General features: G+C 43.6%; 1 protein-coding gene and 1 pseudogene across 1 annotated transcript; both read right to left on the bottom strand.

The window, feature by feature from the left end:
* Positions 1-1,189: 1,189 nt before the first annotated feature.
* On the bottom strand, positions 1,190-1,777 carry LOC129651509 (interferon omega-1-like). The gene has a single exon (XM_055580201.1). It carries the CDS (start codon positions 1,775-1,777, stop codon positions 1,190-1,192), a length of 588 nt encoding a protein of 195 aa, XP_055436176.1.
* A 9,040-nt stretch (positions 1,778-10,817) lies between these two features.
* Positions 10,818-11,438, bottom strand: LOC129651508 (interferon omega-1-like; annotated as a pseudogene).
* Between the last annotated feature and the right edge of the window lie 9,672 nt (positions 11,439-21,110).

Here is a 21,110-nt window from a genome sequence, read left to right as displayed (position 1 = left end):
AAGCATCCTCCTTGGAAGGAAAGTTATGATGAACCTAGACAGCATATTAAAAAGTAGAGATGTTACTTTGTCAACAGAGGTCCATCTAGACAAGACTATGGTTTTTCCAGTGGTCATGTATGGATGTGAGACTATAAAGAAAGCTGAGCACTGAAGAATTGATGCTTTTGAATTGTGGTGTTAGAGAAGACTCTTGAGAGTCCCTTGGACTACAGGGAGATCCACCCAGTCCATCCTAAAGGAGATCAGTCCTGGGTGTTCATTGAAGGGACTGATGCTAAAGCTGAAACTCCAATATTTTGGCTACCTGATGGGAAAAGCTGACTCATTTGAAAAGACCCTGATGCTGGGAAAGATTGAGGGCAGAAGGAGAAGGGGACGACAGAGGATGAGATGGCTGGATGGCATCACCAACTCAATGGACATTAGTTTGAATGGACTCTGGGAGTTGGTGATGGACAGGGAGGCCTGGCGTTCTGCAGTTCGTGGGGTCGCAAAGAGTCGGAAACGACTGAGTGACTGAACTGAACTGATGACCTAGTACCTATCGTAAATTATTAATTTCAGTTTACAAAATCTCTTTTTCTCTCATTTCTTTCAACCAAGGGTCTTCCCTTGTGGCTCAGACGGTAAAGAATCTGCCTAAAATGCAGATTTCAGATTCCATCCTTGGTTGGGAAGATCCCCTGTAAATGGCAACATACTCCACTAATCTTGCCTGGATCATCCCATGGACAGAGGAGCCTGGTGGGCTACAGTCTATAGGGTCACAAAAGAGTCGGACTTTACCTGGCAACTAAACATAAAACAGTAAAAAATTCAAGAAGTTCACCTTGATAATATTTAATAAAGAAAACAAATTACAAATATAATGAAATAAAAATGTGAATGTATTTGTTAAATTTTAATACAATGTAAACAAAAATATTTTATATGGAAAAATAAATATGAGGAGACAAAACAATAAATATAACAAATAAGCAAACAAACAATAAAATAAGGGCAGTCTTCACTTCGGGACTGATGTACCTGCAGTCAAAAAAATTTATATATATTCATTTACTACTGACAAAGTATTGGATGAAGTAATTCAATAAATTTTGTGGCTAAAGCAGAAATCAGAGTCTTCTGAAATGGCCGAAGATGAGTGTGCAAAGATGATGGGGCATCTTAGTCAGTGAGAGTCATGTCAAGGTGAGTTCAGGTCTCCATCCATCATTCTTAACCTTTCTTGCAAGCTGGTTAATGAAGACAAGGATCTCATGATTTCCACTCTGACGATTTCCCAGGCACAGTCGCTGTATTCCTTCTCTTGCAGGTAGACATGGATGCCCTGGAAATACCTCTTCATGGCCAGTGTGGGGCCCGTCCTTCCCAGGGCAGAGTCTTCCTCTCCCGTCACCTGCCCCAGGCAGGCATCCAGGTCATCCAGCTGCTGATGGAGTCCAGTGCGGAGCTGCTCCAGGAGGGTGGTGTCCCAGGCAGCAGAGGAGTGCTCTGTGTGGAAGAGGTTGAAGGTCTGCTGGAGCATCTCATGGAGCACAGAGATGGCCTGGGCTTCCTGGAGCTGGCCACCCTCCACCATCTCCTGGGGGAAAGCGAAGTCTTTTCTGTCCTGCAGACAGAAGCGAGGGGAGAGTCTCCTCATTTGGCCCAGGAGCCTGAGGTTCTCCCTGCCAACCAGCACGTAGTTCTGAGACAGGTCACAGCCCAGGGATCCTCCCAGGCTATAGTTGACCAGCACCAGGGCCATCAGTAGAGAGAGCATGAAGGCCATGGGGAAGATGAGGCTGCTGCTGGGCTGGCTGAGGTGGCGTCTGGTGGAACCTTGAGGTAGGTTCTCTGATGCCATGCTTTCTAAGCAAGGGCATTAAATAGGGAACACGGTAATTTTCATTTTCTAGTCATTTCTCTACACTTTTACTTCCTTTTTTGATTTTCATTTATGTATTCTGAATATGGTCTAAGAAATTGTCATCAGTCTAAACTATTAATTTCTCCTACTTCCTAATAACTTCAAATGTACCCATCCAAGTGGATATTTATCAATCAAATGAGAAAGGTCTTTCTTTGTCTTACATCAGAAATGATGTAGGTTTCTAAGTACAAACATTATCACTCTTTCTCTTTCATGTGTAAATGTGGCTCTTCTCTGTTCCATGAACACAGTTTTGGCCCTGATCCTAGGCTCAATTTCTGTTTCTTACTTTACTTTGGAAGGCAGGCTCTGTATTTATCAGGGATTTACCAGGTCACTCTAGCAAAGAAACTGTTTGAAACAAAGGATGGGTTTTCTTTAGTGTTTGATTTAGAGAAGAGGCTGATTATTGTGAGTCCATGAGCTCCTCCCATGTTTCTTTTCCTTCTAGAACATGTTCCTGCAGGTGCATGTGGTTGTGCTTCAGGGAACCACGAAGTCAGGACTATTACAGACATCACGCTTTCTTTCCACCATTTTCATACTGGACACCTATTGTCCTTTGGTGGCCGGGCCATTACCCCCACCAAGAATTCTGGTTCTTCTCAGATGATGTGGGTGGGAAGACTCTAATTCCAGGATAATTGTATTTCCCCAGCAGCACCTCACTCACACGGGAGAGATCACATGGAGCCACCCCCTGTCCTCTGGAGTGACAGGGTCCCCTTGCTCACCTGCTGGGCTCCCTCCCTTAGGGCAGGCTCACCACATCGTGAGGACTCAAGGCTCATTTACTTGTGAAAATAAATCATCTTCCTGAACCATCAACTCTCACCTGCAGTGTTTGTGTGAAGGACCCTAGTTCTCAGTGGTGACCTCCTCCTCATCTGACCTGTTTCCCCAGGTGTCCAAAGTGTCAGCAAAGCTCAGTCCTTGAGAGCAAAAGTGCATTTGTGCAAGTTGGTAGAGGAATTTACAACTGCAATTATTTTGCTTTTAGTAGATAAATAATATCTACCCTGCTAAGTATAGTTTTTATTATTCAACTCTTTTACTTAAACTGTTTGACACTTGTTCTGCTCAAACTTTCTGAGCTGGAGGATGGAGATTCAATATTGGTGTTGTCTCTTACTGGAAGCTTATGTCACAGAATCTAGTGAGTTACAGTTGTTCATTCAGGCAGTTGATTCCAGCAGGCAGCTCTGTTCCTCTGAGAATGCAGGGCAATGAGACCCAGCCTACTAGATCAGGAGAAATAGTCTTCTTTCCTTGAGTGTAATCTTTCATTTAAACTTTTTATATTCACTTAGTGACTTCTTTTGGGTAGGCTCTGGGAGTTGGCAGGAGAAGGCAATGGCGCCCCACTCCAGTACTCTTGTCTGGAAAATCCCATGGACGGCGGAGCCTGGAAGGCTGCAGGCCATGGGGTCGCTGAGGGTCAGACACGACTGAGTGACTTCACTTTCACATTTCACTTTCATGCATTGGAGAAGGCAATGGCACCCCACTCCAGTGTTCTTGCCTGGAGAATCCCAGGGACAGGGGAGCCTGGTGGGCTGGCTGCTGTCTATGGGGTCGCACAGAGTTGGACACGACTGAAGTGACTTAGCAGCAGCTGGGAGTTGGCGATGGACAGGGAGGCCTGGTGTGCTGCAGTTCATGGGGCTGCAAAGAGTCGGACACGACTAAGCGACTGAACTGAACTGAAGTGACTGACTTATTGGACAAGATTTGTCTCACTGCTCCTGTTGTGGCTACAATTCATGATGACGTGAGAACAACAAAGGGAAGTAAAGAAAGCCAGAGGGGCTGCATCTCTATCACTTTCAAGACATTATATTTTTTTTGTTTCTCTTTGCAACTTTTCTAGAAAGTAAAATTGCCCAGTTTTTTTGTGGGCAACAAGAAAACAAGAGTAAGTCTCAATGTCATGAATATGAAAGAAGGGAAGTGGTTTTCCCCTGACCCAGTGACGTACTCTGAGTTAGCAAACTGCAGTACAGCACAGCCTGGGGACAAGTCTGAGGAAGAGGGACACGATGAGGCCAATATGAACAACACAAAGGCTAGGACAGGGCTGCTTCTTACAGAAGCTCAAAGAAGGACAAGTCCTTGATCTGTTGATTGCCGTCAGCTTTGTAAGACCAGCCACCTAATTTTTCTTTTCTTTAATTAGCATGTGGTCAGTATAAGCGGAGAAGGAAGAAGTCACACTCACCAGGTCACAAGAGACAGGCAGTCAGAGCCCCAGTTGCTCGAACACTAATCCTCTCTGGCAGGGTTATGAGACCAGCCTTGGTGAGCATCTGCGTAGGTGATAAATCCACTTGGGCAAAGAGAATATGCTTTGAAACAACTAGAATGAAAGGGAAGTAAATGATTCCAAAAGATCCTGATCTTAGTCTAGCTAATAGTAGTTATGACATTAAAAATAATAACTGAATTTTATTGCTTACTAACCCTAATGATCTCCCTAATATTCCATCTCTTAATACTATCACATTGATGGGTTGGGTTTCTGCGGGTTTTTAAAGAATTTTTAAAATATTTATGTGTTTATTTGGCTGCGGCATGTCTTAGTCGATGTATGCTGGTTCTTGGATCTTGGTTGCTTCGTGCAGGATCTTTACTTAAGCCATGGGAAGTCTTGCTTGCCGTGCAGAATCTAGTTTCCTGACCAGAGATTCAGCTCAGGCTCCCTGCTTTGGGAGCATGGAGTCCTGGCCACTGGACCATCAGGGAAGTCAAGGGGTAGGGTTTCAATATATGAATTTGGGGAACACACACACATTCAGTCCGTAACATGGTAGTAAGGAGATACCAAGGTATTGTGTTTATGGCAAGGATTCATTAGGATCTATTTCATTCTTGATACTATTGAGGAGTAAGAACACATTCCCTGATGCTGCCCTCACTTTTTATGGCACATCCATCCTGAATTGATTACTAATTAAATGTTACAAGACTACTGTGGACATGATTACCAAGGACCTGCCAGACAAATTCCACAGACTATCAGTGCTTATCAAAAATGACAGTGACAACAACTACAAACTCCTTAGCCTTTGTGAGGGGCTCACGCACTCCTTCCAACAGAGTTGAAACCGAGGTAATATCTTTGTTTCGAAGAGCCTCCCACTAAGACTTTATTTGAATAAAATAATCTAATAATGAAATGGGAAGTTTTCAAAACCTAATATGTCAGATTCCAAACTGCTTATCTAGACCGTAACACCTGCGCACACTGCATGTACTGAGCCCTCACTTAATTTCCTATTTTATTTCTAACACAAGATGCACCCTTGTTGTTTCATACCTCGATGGTACAAACCTCTTGTTTCCATTAGTTCACATCTACCTCCAATTCTAGATAAGCTAAGTGATTTACAATGCATCTGATTATTTTGTATAATAAGCAATATAAAATTATCAACTGGTAGTTATTACTGAAAGTCTAAATGTGATTGACAAAATTAATAATTCTAATAATTATAAAATAATATTTAACTGTCCAAGATGATTCATATAGATTGTTCAATGAATTCTCAGCATAAATTGGGGCTACATGATGGACAAGATCCTTATGAGTTGTGACCCCAGCAAGAGATTGGATTACAAACATTTCAGTGAATCCTCTATAGAAAACACCAAGCTGATGGCTTTGTGAATGTAAGTAAAAAAACTACTTAATGCTTTTGAGAGGGTAACAGACAGGAAGGCCAGGGGTTTCCAAACAGAGGAAACAGGCTGCAAGTGTCAGACTCTTTCTTTCTCTCTCTTCAGCGGCAGGAGGAAACAAACTAGTGTTAGATTTGTTCCCCTTCTCCATACACATTTAAAAAGAGGTTTCTCTTAAACTCCTGTGTTTCCATAATGACACCTGGTTCTACCTGAACTGAACTTTTCCCAAACCTTGAGCTAACCAATGCATTTTTCTAATGGAAATATTTGTCTTAAGCTGTTAATGTACTGTGTATTTACTCTAGACTCTGTGTTCAAGTCAGTTCCACCTAAAGGCTCAGAACCGACTTGACAAACCAGTATGTTATACTCATACAGTGTTCTCCTAATCTGTGTTAATGAAACTGTATATTTGTTTGGAAATCTGCCTTTCTTCAAGATTCATATCAATCATTTTATGGCCAGGGATGACTTACCTGGTGCCAATGTTATCTCATGCATGTTGTGGGTGAGGGGCCTGGTGCCATTCTCTGAGTTTTGAGACATTTCCTTTGTCTAATTAGCAGACTGCGATGGCACTCCACTCCAGTGTTCTTGCCTGGAGAATCCCAGGGACGGGGAGCCAGGTGGGCTGCCGTCATTGGGGTTGCACAGAGTCGGACACGACTGAAGCGACTTAGCAGCAGCAGCAGCAGCAGCAGCAGCAGCAGCAGTAGCTATATAACATCTGGCTGAAGACTAGCACGGGGCACTCTTTCTGCCCCTTTCTGATGTCTATGTCAGAAGCTTTCTCTATCTCTTTTATACTTTAATAAAACTTTATTACACAAAAGTTCTGAGCGATCAAGCCTCGTCACTGGCCCTGGATTGAATTCTTCTCTGGAGACCAAGAATCCTGGTGTCTTTCGTGGTTCAGCAACAAACTTTTGCTTCCAAATTATATGAATTTGGGAAATGATAAAAAGAATAGAAGACGACCTAAACTAACTGGTGAAATGTGAGGGATGGAGCAGAGCCTCCCTATTACCATCAGCAGGGAGGCCAGGAGTCCAGAAATTCAGCCCTTCACCTGGGCCTCCGTGAAACAGTTCAGGTCCTGCACTATTAATCTTCAGAGCCCTCCAAACTCCTTTTTCTGCGCCCCAGTGGCCGGGAGGGGGCGCCCGATCTCTCAGTAACTGACAGACCGGCACCGCCCACCCAGCGGGACCCGCCTCCAGGTACAGCGCTGCCACCTGGGGCTTCAGATCCACGGGGAGAACTCGCGGGTCGCGGTGGACAGGAGCCGCGACCGGAGCGAGGCGCCGCCGGGGCCCAGGGAGAGCTTGGGGCCGCGGGAACAGAAAGGAAACTTCCTTTTCGGGCCCCACTGCCCAGGCGATCTTTGGCCGCGTCGCTCAGAGCCTTTGATTTCTGCACCTCCAAATTCTAGATAAGCTACCATTGCGTCCATCCTCCCCTTCCTGGGAGAAGATTTTAGCCAGAGCGGTTCACACCGGTGCCCTTTTATGCCGTGATTGACGGCTGGAAATCACAGCATGTTGTGGTATGTTTTCAGATTCAGGATTGTTCTGGAGTGAGTAAAAGTCGTTCAGTCGTGTCTGACACTTTGCGACCCCATGGACTGTATAGTCCATGGAATTCTCCAGGCCAGAATACTGAAGTGGGTAGCCTTTCTCTTCTCCAGGATACCTTCCCAAATCAGGGATTGAACTCAGGTCTCCCTCATTGCGGGCAGATCTTTACCAGCTGAGCCACAAGGGAAGCCCTTGTTTATGGGGCAAAGGAGTAATTCAGGGAAAGGGGAAAGGTATCTACAATCTGGACGGGAATCTACTAGATATTGGGACCCTCCAGTGGGAAGACTTGGGGACAAAACTGAGACTTAAAATGAAGCTCCTAGGTAAAGGGAAAATTATTTCATTTAATATTAATATAAATGGTTAATTTCTCCTGTAATATTAATTGGTTGGAAAATGTTTTAAAATGTATAAGTCTTCAACTCACATCAAATTCAAATATTTTCCTTATGCCACAACAGTACTTTAAGTTCCTGGCTTTAATGGAAGCAAAATCATCAGTAATGTTTTCAATATTACTTCTTTGTATATCTCTCTTCATCCGATCGAAAGCCATATTTGACAAACTTATGACCTAGTAACTACTTTGAATAACTCATCTCAGTTTACAAAATCCTTTTTTTGCTTTCATTTCTTTTAACCAAAGGTCATCTATTAAGCATTTTTTTTGTAGTCAGTTTTTCATTGGAGAGTTTCATTAACTTTTTCAAACTGTCTTCTCATATGAATAAGTTGTTTAAAAAATTGCAATTAAAATGCTTTTGATTTCAGCATAATGTGTGCTCAGTAGACACCAACTGTGAAATAGGCAGTTGGGTATATGATTCCAGCATGCATCTTTGGAAGACATAACCATCAAGATAGATTTTTAAAGGCCTGAAAACTAGAGCAAGTCATGACCTAGTTCATCAGTTTGAACAGAAGACAGTTCTGGGCCCTGAACACAGGAAAACCACAAACTTCTTGGTCACAAATGAAACTCAGACTGGATACCAGCCAGATGGCAGGAGTGCAGTGTGAGTGTGGAGCCTGGGATCTGGTTGAGGGCCTTGCAATCTGTGTGTCTTCTAGCTGGAGATCACGGAGTTTGAACAAAAATGAATAACGACCTTCTTTACGTGAGTAAAGTCACAGTGCAGGAGCAGTGGGTGCATCTGTGTGGATCAGAAATTCACCGGGAAGCCTGTGCTTCCAGTGGATGTGATGGGGAAAGGCTGTCCTCTATCCTAGTGCAGCGGTCTTAAAACCAACGTCTCAGCTCCACAGCTCTTCTCCTCAACTCTACTCTGTGATGCTGGGGCTCTAGTTCCTTCCAGTACATTTCTCCTTTGCCTGCGGATTGGTTTCCTTTCCCATACCAGTTCCCAGGGTGGACTAGAAGGCTGGAAGGAATTTTCTGTTTTCCTGACGAGTATGACTGATAACAACCGCCATCAATTAGGAAAAGGAAAACTAATGGTTGCTGCTAGATGCTATGTGTCACCAGTCAGATTGGCAAAAAGTAAAAAGATGATAAGATCCTGTTTTGGTTAATGTGTGAGAACATATAGAGCTTATATGGTCTTGAATGTGGATTCATGTAGCCACTGTTATCATGGACAGTTGGCAGTATGCATGCACAAGGTTTATGTATTTTGACCAATAAAATTGACTTCATGGCCCCTTGTGCAGAGAAAGACTGTCACTTGGGTATGACACCTGTGTACACTTGTAGCAGTCCCTCCTCAAAGGCACTGATTTCTGAGAAGGACCGGCTCTAGGAGGTGACACTGCCGGCCCTTAGGGACTGAAGTCTTCACAGAAAACAACTGGGATCAAACCCAGGACGGCCCAGGGCTGGAGAGCAGAGCCTCACCCTGCATGGCCCTTGCTCTTTTCTTCCTGCCTCTGCTTTGCTGCTGAAAGACTGAAACCCAACAGCGAGTTGAGAAGGTAAGTTTAGAAATGTCTTCAAGAAGTAGTACAGTTGTACTCAGACTAAAGAAGCAAGAAACATTATTAATGAGTCATGTGTGTGATATTCTGCAGTCCTATGAGATTTCTATGATTTCCCTATTATTCACTTTTATAGTAGATGAAAGCATTTTCTACTAATCCTTCTTTCTCAAAGAATTTCTATGACCTCCTAAGAATACTTCTAGAAGTCTGAGATACCGAAATTGTTAATTGTCTTCAGCATTGAGCACAGAAGAGTTCACAAACTAATCTGTGAAACTAGCACCCAAGTTAAATATTTTTACCAAGGACCTAGCATCTTTCCAGTGTTACCTTCCAGTCACTGCCTCAGGCCAGCTGTCCCGTCTGCTTCCTGTGGGCAGCTACTCTGGGACTCACTGTCCTGATCATTACTGCCAGGCACTCTTTTATGCTTCTTGTAATATGGGCTCATTGATCCTAACAGTAATCCTGTCAAAAACTACTCTTATTTTCCCCATATTAAAGAAGAGGATCAAAACAGCATGTGTGCCTGAGTGCATGCTGAGTTGGTTCAGTCGTGTCCGACTCTTGTGACCCATGGAGTGTAGCCCACCAGGCTCCTCTGCCCATGGGATTTTCAAGAAAGGATACTGGAGTGGGTTGCCATTTCCCTCTCCTTAGGGTTTGTGATATTTTGCAGGGTCACACTGATGTTAAATAGCAGGGATGCAATTCAAAGGTTTTGAAATTTCTAGAACTCTCCTTTCACTTGTGCTCTCTTCCAGTGATTTCCACTCAGAAAAACTTGGAACCAGAAACCATCACAGAACAGAGCTCCTGTGTTGGAGGCAGTGAAGATATTCTGTAAGGGAGTGGATTGCTCAGTAAAGCAGGACTGAGGGGAAGGTGGGAGGAAGAGTAACAGGTGTCGGGATCAGCCACTCAGCACCACATGCCAGCACCTTTTCTGGAGGAGACGAGTCTTCCCCCAGATACTGACTCCAACAGTTCTTTGCTGACTGGGTATAAATTAGTTTATCTGTGACTTCAGGACTAATCATTTTCCACAGTTTCAGAACTCCTTTCGACCTTTTTTTTTTTTTGGAGGGGTGGAATGGAGGGCTGCCCTCTGTAGCCTGCAGAATTGTAGTTCCCTGAGCAGATATCCATGGCACCTGCGCTTCCTATACTGGAAGCGTGGAGTCCAAACCACTGGACTGCCAGGGAATTCCAGGAATTCCACCTTTTGACAATCAAGTCCTGAGAAGTAATAGAGCCATTCCATAGTAAACATGGACAAATGCAATTCCACAATAGGTTTATGTAGACAAAATAAAGATTTAGGTCTTCAGAATGAAGAAACAAGTTTACTTTCATAAGAATTTAATAAAAACAAATTAGAAGATTAAGAAAATGAACACGTTTTCTAAATTTTATTACAATGTAAACAAATATTTTATATGAAAATATAAATATGAGATAAAATAATAAATGAAAATATGTACATAAAGAAACATATAAATAACATCAGGGCAGTCATCGCTATGCACTGATTCCTGTGCAGCTGAATACTTTTTATAACTACTTTCTTATTACTACTGAGAAAGTATTTATTGATTTAATTCAATAAATATTGTGGCTAAAGCAGAATTCAAAGTCTCTTAAATGGCTGCAGGTGAGCGTACAAGGGTGATGTGGTATCTTAGTCAGTATGAGTCATGTCAAGGTGAGTTCAGGTCTCCATCCATCATCTTAACCTTTCCTGCAAGCTGGTTGATGAAGACAAGGATCTCATGATTTCCACTCTGACGATTTCCCAGGCACAGTCGCTGTATTCCTTCTCTTGCAGGTAGACATGGATTCCCTGGAAATACCTCTTCATGGCCAGTGTGGGGCCCGTCCTTCCCAGGTCAGAGTCTTCCTCTCCCGTCACCTGCCCCAGGCAGGCGTCCAGGTCATCCAGCTGCTGATGGAGTCCAGTGCGGAGCTGCTCCAGGAGGGTGGTGTCCCAGGCAGCAGAGGCGCGCTCTGTGTGGAAGAGGTTGAAGGTCTGCTGGAGCATCTCATGGAGCACAGAGATGGCCTGGGCCTCCTGGAGCTGGCCGCCCTCCACCATCTTCTGGGGGAAAGCGAAGTCTTTTCTGTCCTGCAGACAGAAGCGAGGGGAGAGTTCCTCATTTGGCCCAGGAGCCTGAGGTTCTTCATGCCAACCAGCACGTGGTTCTGAGACAGGTCACAGCCCAGGGATCCTCCCGGGCCATAGCTGACCAGCACCAGGGCCATCAGTAGAGAGAGCACGAAGGCCATGGGGAAGATAAGGCTGCTGCTGGGCTAGCTGAGACAGCGTCTCGTGGAACGTTGAGGTAGGTTCTCTGATGCCATGCTTTCTAGCAAGGCCATTAAATAGGGAACATGATAGTTTTCATTTTCTAGGCATTTCTGTGCACTTTTACTTCCTTTTTTGATTTTCATTTATGCATTCACAGTAGGATCAAAGAAAATGTCATCAATCTAAACTATTAATTTCTCCTACTTCCTAATAACTTCAAATGTACCCATCCAAATGGATATTTATCAATCAAATGAGAAAGGTCTTTGTCTTAAGTCAGAATTAATGGACATTTGTAATTATATACATTATTGCTCTTTGTCTCTCATGCACAAATGTTGCTCTCCTCTTATCTGTGAACACAGCGGGAGCCCTGATATAGGCTCCTTTTTTCCCTCTTACTTTACATGGGAATAGAGGCTCCCTCAACTCTGTGGTTTCCATATTTATTCAGGGATTTACCAGATCACTCTGTCAATTAAGTTCTTCGAAACAAATGATGAGTTTTCTTGAGTGTTTGATTTAGAGAAGAGGCTGATTATTATCAGTCCTTGAACTTCTCCCACATTTCTCTTCCTTCTAGAACACATTCTTGCAAATCCCTGCCCTTCAGGGAACCATGAGGGCAGGACCATTACAGACATTACCCTTTCTTTCCACCATTTTCTTACTGGAGACCTGCCGTCCTGCACAGATTGGGCCAATACCCCCACCAGAATCCTGGTTCTTAGAGAACATTGGAGAGGAGGCTCTCAATCCAGGATAATTGTATTTTCCCAGCAGCACCTCACTCACAAGGGAGAGATCACATGGAGCCACCCGCTGTCCTCTAGAGTGACAGAGTCCCTTCCTCCCCTTCTGGACTCCCTCCCTGAGGACAGGCTCACCACATCCTGTGGACTTGAAAAATCTCCTTTCTGTGGAGGGCTTATTTGTTGGGAGAATAAATCGTCTTCCTAAACCCCCATCCTCTCCCCTGCAGTGTTTGTGTGAAGGACCCTAGTTCTCAGTGGTGACCTCCTCTTCTCCTGACCCATGTCCCCAGACGTCCAAAGTGTCAGCAGTGCTCAGATACTGAGAGCAAATATGTATTTGTGCAAGTTGGTAGAGGAATTTCCAACTGCAATTATTTTGCTTTTAATAGATAAATATTATCTGTGTTGCCGAGTATAGTTTTATTATTCAATACTTTTACTTGAACTGTTCAAGACTTGTTCTGATCAGAGTTTCTGAGTTGGAAGACGGAGATTCAGTGATGGTGTTGTCTCTCATTGGAAGCTTATATCATAGAATCCAGTGAGTTACAGTTGTTCATTCAGACAGTTGATTCCACTGGGCATCTCTGTTCCTCTGTTTCTTTCTCCCTCTGAGAATTCAGGATGGTGAGAGGCAGGCTACACGTTCAGGGAGAAATAGCCTTCCTTCCTTTCAGTTCAGTTCAGTTCAGGCGCTCAGTCCTGTGTGACTCTTTGTGACCCCATGAATCCCAGCACGCCAGGCCTCCCTGTCCATCACCAACTCCTGGAGTTCACTCAGACTCACGTCCATCGAGGCAGTGATGCCATCCAGCCATCTCATCCTCTGTTGTCCCCTTCTCCTCCTTCCCCCAATCCCTCCCAGCATCAGAGTCTTTTCCAATGAGTCAACTCTTCACATGAGGTGGCCAAAGTACTGGAGTTTGTACTTTGTCAGCTTTAGCATCATTCCTTCCAAAGAAATCCCAGGGCTGATCTCCTTCAGAATGGACTGGTTGGATCTCCTTGCAGTCCAAGGGACTCTCAAGACTCTTCTCCAACACCACAGTTCAAAAGCATCAATTCTTTGGTGCTCAGCATTCTTCACAGTCCAACTCTCACATCCATACATGACCACTGGAAAAACCATAGCCTTGACTAAATGGACTTTTGTTGGCAAAGTAATGTCTCTTCTTTTGAATATGCTATCTAAGTTGGTCATAACTTTCCTTCCAAGGAGTAAGCATCTTTTAATCTCATGGCTGCAGTCACCATCTGCAGTGATTTTGGAGCCCAGAAAAATAAAGTCTGACACTGCTTCCACTGTTTCCCCATCTATTTCCCATGAAGTGATGGGACCAGATGCCATGATCTTTGTTTTCTGAATGTTGAGCTTTAAGCCAACTTTTTCACTCTCCTCTTTCACTTTCATCAAGAGGCTTTTTAGGTCCTCTTCACTTTCTGCCACAAGGGTGGTGTCATCTGCATATCTGAGGTTATTGATATTTCTGCCGGCAATCTTGATTCCAGCTTGTGCTTCTTCCACCCCAGCGTTTCTCATAATGTACTCTGCATAGAAGTTAAATAAGCAGGGTGAAAATATACAGCCTTGATGTACTCCTTTTCCTTTTTGGAACCAGTCTGTTGTTCCATGTCCAGTTCTAACTGTTGCTTCCTGACCTGCATACAGGTTTCTCAAGAGGCAGGTCAGGTGGTCTGCTATTCCCATCTCTTTCAGAATTTTCCACAGTGTAATTTTTACTTAAAGTTTCTGCATTCTTTTAGTGACTTGTTGGTCAGGATTTGTCTTGCTGCTCCTGCTCTGGTTCTAATTCACGTTGAGGTAAGAACAATAAAGCAAAGAAAGGAAGAGGGGCTATAGCTCTATCATTTCAAAACTTTAGTTTTTTTTGTTGTTGTTGTTTCCCTTTGACACTTCCCTGGAAAGTAAAAGTCCACAGTTGTTTTGTGGGCAAAGGGAAAACTAATGTATTCTGAATGTCTGAAAGAAGGGAAGTGGTTTCCCCTGATAGAATGACTTATTCTGAGTTAGCAAATTCAATGCAGCATAGCTGGGGACGAGGCTGTGGCAGCGGGGAAGCATGAGGCCAGTATGAACAACACGGAGCTTGGGGCATGGCTGCTTCCGACAGAAGCTCAACGAAGGCCAAATCCTGGGTCAATTGACTGCCCTTTGCTTCAGAAGATCAGCTATCTCAGTTTTCTTTCAATTAATCCATGTAGGATTAGTTTCAGGAGAGAAGGAAGAAGTCAAACCCACCACCTAACAAGAGGTGAATGACTAGAATGCCAATTGCTAGAACACTAATCCTCTTTGGCAGTGTCTTGGAGCCCAACCTTCCTAAGCATCTGCCTAGGTAACAAATCTGCCAGGCAATGAGAAGATGCTTTAAGAAAAGCTAAAAGGAATTGGTATTAAATGATTCCAAAAGACCCTGATCTTAGTCAGGGAAATAGTAATTATGATATTAAAATAATCACTGAATTTTATTGCATGCTACTAATGGACTAGCCACTTTCCAAGTTCTTTAGAATTTTAACTGAATCCTCTCGTTAACTCTTAGGTCACACGTACTTATAATCCTGGCGAACAATATAAACATGGACAAATGAACTATTCCAATAGTAGCAAAGATTCAAGGGCAAACCTTGGGGGCTTTGATTTGTCTGAAGGATCCCATTAAAAAAATAAAAGGAAGGGTGAAAATCAACATGACATTAAGGAACCAATGAAATAAGCGAGGAGGAGAATGATGACAAAGACCCCTTAATCCATTTCAAATGCCAAAGGGCCACTATCTATTGTTTTGTAGGGCTACAGGGTGTGGTCTGAAGTCAGCAGAACTAAGATTTAATTTAAATAACAAAATCACTATTCAGTAGTTAGAAGGGAATAGATTGTTCTGCCAGCTTAAAAAAAAAAAAAGAAAAGCAGGTGTTTGCTCACTGGCTAGTGGTTAGGATCCAGCACTTTCACTGCTGTGACCTGATTTCAGTCCCTGGATCCCTGGTTGGGGAAGTCCAATCACATAAGCCGCACAGAAGGAAGTCTAAGCTTTTATGAGCGGTTTCTTCAATGAAATATAATGAAATAACTTTATTGTCCCTACGAGAAGTGAGCCTTCTTTTCTATGTATTTTAAACTCTTGACCTTTGTTGTGAGTTTAAGTACAAAGAAAAAGCATCCAACAGTTTCTCGCCACATGAGCTCTGACGTTGCTCCTTCAGGATGACAATGAAAACATCTTTCATGATCAGGTTCTGCAGAATGAAGTCACTACTCACTGCAGTCCTGACCTCCAACCCACCCTGATAGGAGTTCAGGATGGAGATCAGGAACGAGGCACTCTGTGCTCTGGGAAAACTGACACAGCAGGTCAGCAGAGAGTTAGATAATTTCCAGAGGAAATTTATGAACCCAATTTTGCACCTTCTCATGGGTAGAAAAGCTCTAAAATCCTTCAGAGAGACATCTGTTCCTCCTGATTCTCAGCCACATTCTTCCAAGATGTGAGCTTATCTGCACGTCACCCCTTCACCACAATCACATGCATACTGACCTCCCCGACATCCGTGGAGCAGTCCCTTAGAGCAGAAGAGAGGCTGACCTCCAGCCTGTAGTCCTCAGCAAGTCCTCCTGAAAAAATGAACTCCCACAGCCTGCTGTTTTCATTCTAACGGAGGACACCTGCATTGCTCACCTCCAGTCCAGATGGGTCATCCTGCTGTCGAGTCCAGTGAAGAACCTCTGCTCCTTGTTTTCCAGCTTCTGCTCAGGATGTGGCTGTTGAGGAGGCCTGTGTGTGACAAAGAGGGAAAAACATATGTGCTTCCTAGACAGAAGCAGTGAAGATTTTTCTCCTTAGCAGGGAGAGACTGGCTTGACTTGTGAAGTAAGCTTCAATGCCTTATGTAGTTATCGTTTTTTTTTTTTAAATTTCTAGATCAACTTATTAAATATCATTAAGTAATAGTATAGAATTGACATTGAAAAGTTATTTAGAAAATAATTTGTTAATAAAATGATACTTTTACCAGTAATAAAGGACTGTTTTTTACTTGTTTTAGGACCCTAACCTTCAAGAAGTTTTCTACACCTCTCAATGTAGTTTAAATGTCCTCTGAGGAGCTTCCCTGGTGGCTCAGTGGTAAGGAATCTGCCTGCCAAGGCAGGTGACACATAGGACTACATGTGGTCTAGAGGCTGTGAAGCCCGTGCACCATAGCCATTGAGCCTGTGCTCCAGACCCTGGGACCGCCACTACTGAAGCCCGAGTGCCCTAGAGCCCAAGTGATCCTGTTTGATTACTTCCAATTTGCCTTGATTCATGGACCTGACATTCCAGGTTCCTATGCAATATTGCTCTCTACAGCATCGGACCTTGCTTCTATCACCAGTCACATCCACAACTGGGTATTGTGTTTGCTTTGGCTCCATCCCTTCATTCTTTCTGGAGTTATTTCTCCACTGATCTCTAGTAGCATATTGGGCACCTACTGACCTGGGGAGTTCTTCTTTCAGTACCCTATCATTTTGCCTTATCATACTGTTCATGGGGTTCTCAAGGCAAGAATACTGAAGTGGTTTGCCATTCCCTCCTCCAGTGGACCACATTCTGTCAGACCTCTCCACCATGACCCGCCCATCTTGGGTGGCCCCACAGGGCATGGCTTAATTTCATTGAGTTAGACAAGGCTGTGGTCCTAGTGTGATTAGATTGACTAGTTTTCTGTGAGTATGGTTTCAGTGTGTCTGCCCTCTGATGCCCTCTTGCAACACTACCATCTTACTTGGGTTTCTCTTACCTTGGACATGGGGTATCTCTTCATGGCTACTCCAGCAAAGCGCAGCCACTGCTCCTTACCTTGGACGAGGGATGTCTGGGGAGGCCTTACAAATAGCTGTGAAAAGAAGAGAAGCGAAAGCAAAGGAGAAAAGGAAAGATATAAGCATCTGAATGGAGAAGGCAATGGCACCCCACTCCAGTACTCTTGCCTGGAAAATCCCATGGACGGAGGAGTCTGGTAGGCTGCAGTCCATGGGGTCGCTAAGAGTCGGACACGACTGAGCGACTTCACTTTCACTTTTCACTTTCATTCATTGGAGGAGGAAATGGCACCCCACTCCAGTGTTCTTGCCTGGAGAATCCCAGGGATGGGGAAGCCTGGTGGGGTTCCGTCTATGGGGTTGCACAGAGTCGGACACGACTGAAGTGACTTAGCAGTAGCAGCAAGCATCTGAATGCAGAGTTCCAAATGACAGCAAGAAGAGATAAAAAACCTTCCTCAGCGATCAATGCAAAGAAATAGAGGAAAACAACAGAATGGGAAAGACTAGAGATCTCTTCAAGAAAATTAGAGATACCAAGGAAACATTTCATGCAAAGATCGGCTCAATAAAGGACAGAAATGGTATGGGCCTAACAGAAGTGGGAGATATTAATAAGAGGTGGCAAGAATACCCAGAAGAACTGTACAAAAAAGAGCTTCATGACCAAGATAATCATGATGGTGTGATCACTCACCTAGAGCCAGACATCCTGGAATGTGAAGTCAAGTGGGCCTTAGAAAGCATCACTATGAACAAAGCTAGTGGAGGTGATGGAATTCCAGTTGAGCTATTCCAAATCCTGAAAGATGATGCTGTGAAAGTGCTGCACTCAATATGCCGGCAAATTTGGAAAACTCAGCAGTGGCCACAGGACTGGAAAAGGTCAGTTTTCATTCCAATCCCAAAGAAAGGCAATGCCAAAGAATGCTCAAACTACCGCACAATTGTACTCATCTCACACGCTAGTAAAGTAATGCTCAAAATTCTCCAAGCCAGGCTTCAGCAATATGTGAACTGTGAACTTCCAGATGTTCAAGCTGATTTTAGAAAAGGCAGAGGAACCAGAGATCAAATTGCCAACATCTGCTAGATCATCGAAAAAGCAAGAGAGTTCCAGAAAAACATCTATTTCTGCTTTATTGACTATGCCAAAGCCTTTGACTGTGTGGATCACAATAAACTGTGGAAAATTCTGACAGAGATGGGGATATCAGACCACCTGACTTGCTCTTGAGAAACCTATATGCAGGTCAGGAAGCAACAGTTAGAACTGGACATGGAACAACAGACTGGTTCCAAATAGGAAAAGGAGTACATCAAGCCTGTATACTGTCACCCTGCTTATTTAACTTCTATGCAGAGTACATCATGAGAAACGGTGGGCTGGAAGAAGAACAAGCTGGAATCAAGATTGCCGGGAAAAATATCAATAACCTCAGATATGCAGATGACACCACCCTTATGGCAGAAAGTGAAGAGGAACTAAAGAGCCTCTTGATGATAGTGAAAGAGGAGAGTAAAAAGTTGGCTTAAAGCTCAACATTCAGAAAACAAAGATCATGGCATCTGGTCCCATCACTTCATGGGAAATAGATGGGGAAACAGTGGAAGCAGGGTCAGACTTTTTCTGGGCTCCAAAATCACTGCAAATGGTGATTGCAGCCATGAGATTAAAAGACGCTTACTCCTTGGAAGGAAAGTTATGACCAATCTAGATAGCATATTAAAAGCAGAGACATTACTTTGCCAACAAAGGTCTGTCTAATCAAAGCTATGGTTTTTCCAGTGGTCATGTATGGATGTGAGAGTTGGACTGTGAAGAAAGCTGAGCGCTAAAGAATTGATGCTTTTGAACTGTGGTGTTGGAGAAGACTCTTGAGAGTCCCTTGGACTGCAAGGAGATCCAACCAGTCCATTCTAAAGGAGATCAGCCCTGAGTGTTCTTTGGAAGGAATGATGCTAAAGCTGAAACTCCAGTACTTTGGCCACCTCATTCAAAGAGTTGACTCTGATGCTGGGAGGGATTGGGGGCAGGAGGAGAAGGGGAGGACAGAGGATGAGATGGCTGGATGGCAGCACCGACTCAATGCACATAAGTTTGGGTGAACTCCGGGAGTTGCTGATGGACAGGGAGGCCTGGTGTGCTATTTATGGGGTCTCAAAGAGTTGGACACGACTTAGCGACTGAACTGAACTGAACTGAACACATTCCTTTATGCTGTCATCCCTTATTATGGCTCATTCATCCTGAATTGATTAATAATTAAATGTTACAATGGTACTGGTTACATGATTACCAAGAACTTGCCAAACAAATTCCACAGACTTTCAATCTTAAAAAATGATGTTAACAGCAACTACAAATTCCTTAGCCCTTAAAAGGGACACTTAATCCTTCCAACATAGTTGAACCTGAGGTGTAAATATTCTCATTTCCAGGAGCCACCTGCTAAGACTTTATTTGAAAAAACAATCTAATAAGAAAATAGCAAGTCCAGGTTTCAAAACCTATTATGTGAAATTCCAAACTCCACCTCCCTATCCATACCATAAACACTGTGCAAATTGTACGTATTGAACCATCGCTTATTTCCCTATTTCACTAACACACGTTGTGCCTTTGTTTTCCATACCATGCTGTTACAGTACTTTATAATTTCATTAGTTTATCATCTATCTCCAAACTTCTAGATGAATTGAGCAATTGACAAAGTATCCTGATTATTTTATATAATAAGCAAAATAAAATTATCAATTGGTAATTCTTTCTGAGAGTCTAAATGTGATTGACAAAATTAATGATTCTAATAATTATAAAATAATCATATTTAACTGTCCAAGATGATTTATATACATTGCTCAATTAACTGTCACCATAAACTTGAGATGCATTATAGATAAGACCCTTGAGAATTATCACCATTGCAAGAGATTGGATTACAAACATTTCAGTGAGTCTCTGTAGGAAACAGGCTTCCCTGGTGGGAAAGAATCTCAGTGGATTAAAGAATCCACGTGTCCATGCAGGAGAGGGGTGTTAGATCCTGGATTGGGAAGGTCCTCTGGAGGAGGAAATGGCAACATACTCCCGTATTGTCTGGGGAATCCCAAACAGAGAAACCTGGCAGGCTACAGTCCATGGGGTCACAAAGAGTTGAATAAGACTTAGCAACTAAACAATAAGAACAACTGTAGAAAACACCAAGCTGACAGGGCTCTTGTGGATTTAGGTTAAAAATACTTAATGCTACCAAATTACATGAATATGGGAAAGGACTAGAAGAATAGAAGACGACATATGGTAACAGGTGAAACGTTAGGGATGGAGCAGAACATCCCCGTTGCCATCAGCAGGGAGACCAGAGTTTCAGAAATTCAGCACTTCATCTGGGTCTCAGTGAAACAGCTCAGGTCCTGCACTAAGCTAAGTCCTCCAAGCTCCCTTCGCTGCGCCCCAGCGGCCGGGATGTGCACCTGAACTCTCAGTAATGGACAGGACGCGCCTCCAGGTCCAGCGCAGCGAACTCCCGCGCAGGATCCAGGGGGGAACCGAGGAGTCCCCGTGGGCAAGAGCCCTGACCCGGCGAGGCGCCTCCACAGCCCAGGGAGCCCGAGGGGCCGTGGGAGCAATGAGGAAGCTTCCTTTTGGTCCCACTGCCCAGGGGAGCTTTAATGCTACTTTGCTCAGATCCTTAGATTTCTGCACCTGCCCCCATGTCGACCCTCCGCTTCCTAGGAGGAGATTTTGGCCAGAGCGGTTTACACCGGGCCGTTTATGCTGCGATTGATGGCTGGAAATCAGAGCAAGTTGTGAAGTATTTTCAAATTCAGGATTGTTTCTGGGGAGAAAGACTAATTCTTTCAGGGATTCAGGGAAAAGGGAAAGGCACCTAAAATCTGGACAGAAATCTATTAGATATTCATACCCTCCAGTGGGAAGACTTGGGGACAAGACTGAGACTTAAAGGGAAAAGTATTTCATTTAATATTAATATAAATGGTTAATTTCTCTTGCAATGTTAATTGGTTAAAAAATATTTCAGAATTTATACTGAAAGTCATTAAGTTATGTCTGACTCTTTGAGATTTCATGGATTAT

This window comes from Bubalus kerabau, chromosome 4, assembly GCF_029407905.1.
Source record: "Bubalus kerabau isolate K-KA32 ecotype Philippines breed swamp buffalo chromosome 4, PCC_UOA_SB_1v2, whole genome shotgun sequence".
NCBI classification, from domain to species: domain Eukaryota; kingdom Metazoa; phylum Chordata; class Mammalia; order Artiodactyla; family Bovidae; genus Bubalus; species Bubalus kerabau.
The sequence above is the reverse complement of the archived record's forward strand: the minus strand, read 5'-3'. Positions and strand labels throughout refer to the sequence as shown.

Excerpts from the sequence above, each read along its gene's own strand:
- LOC129651509 (XM_055580201.1), bottom strand. The coding sequence starts at position 1,777 with ATGGCCTTCATGCTCTCTCTACTGATGGCCCTGGTGCTGGTCAACTAT.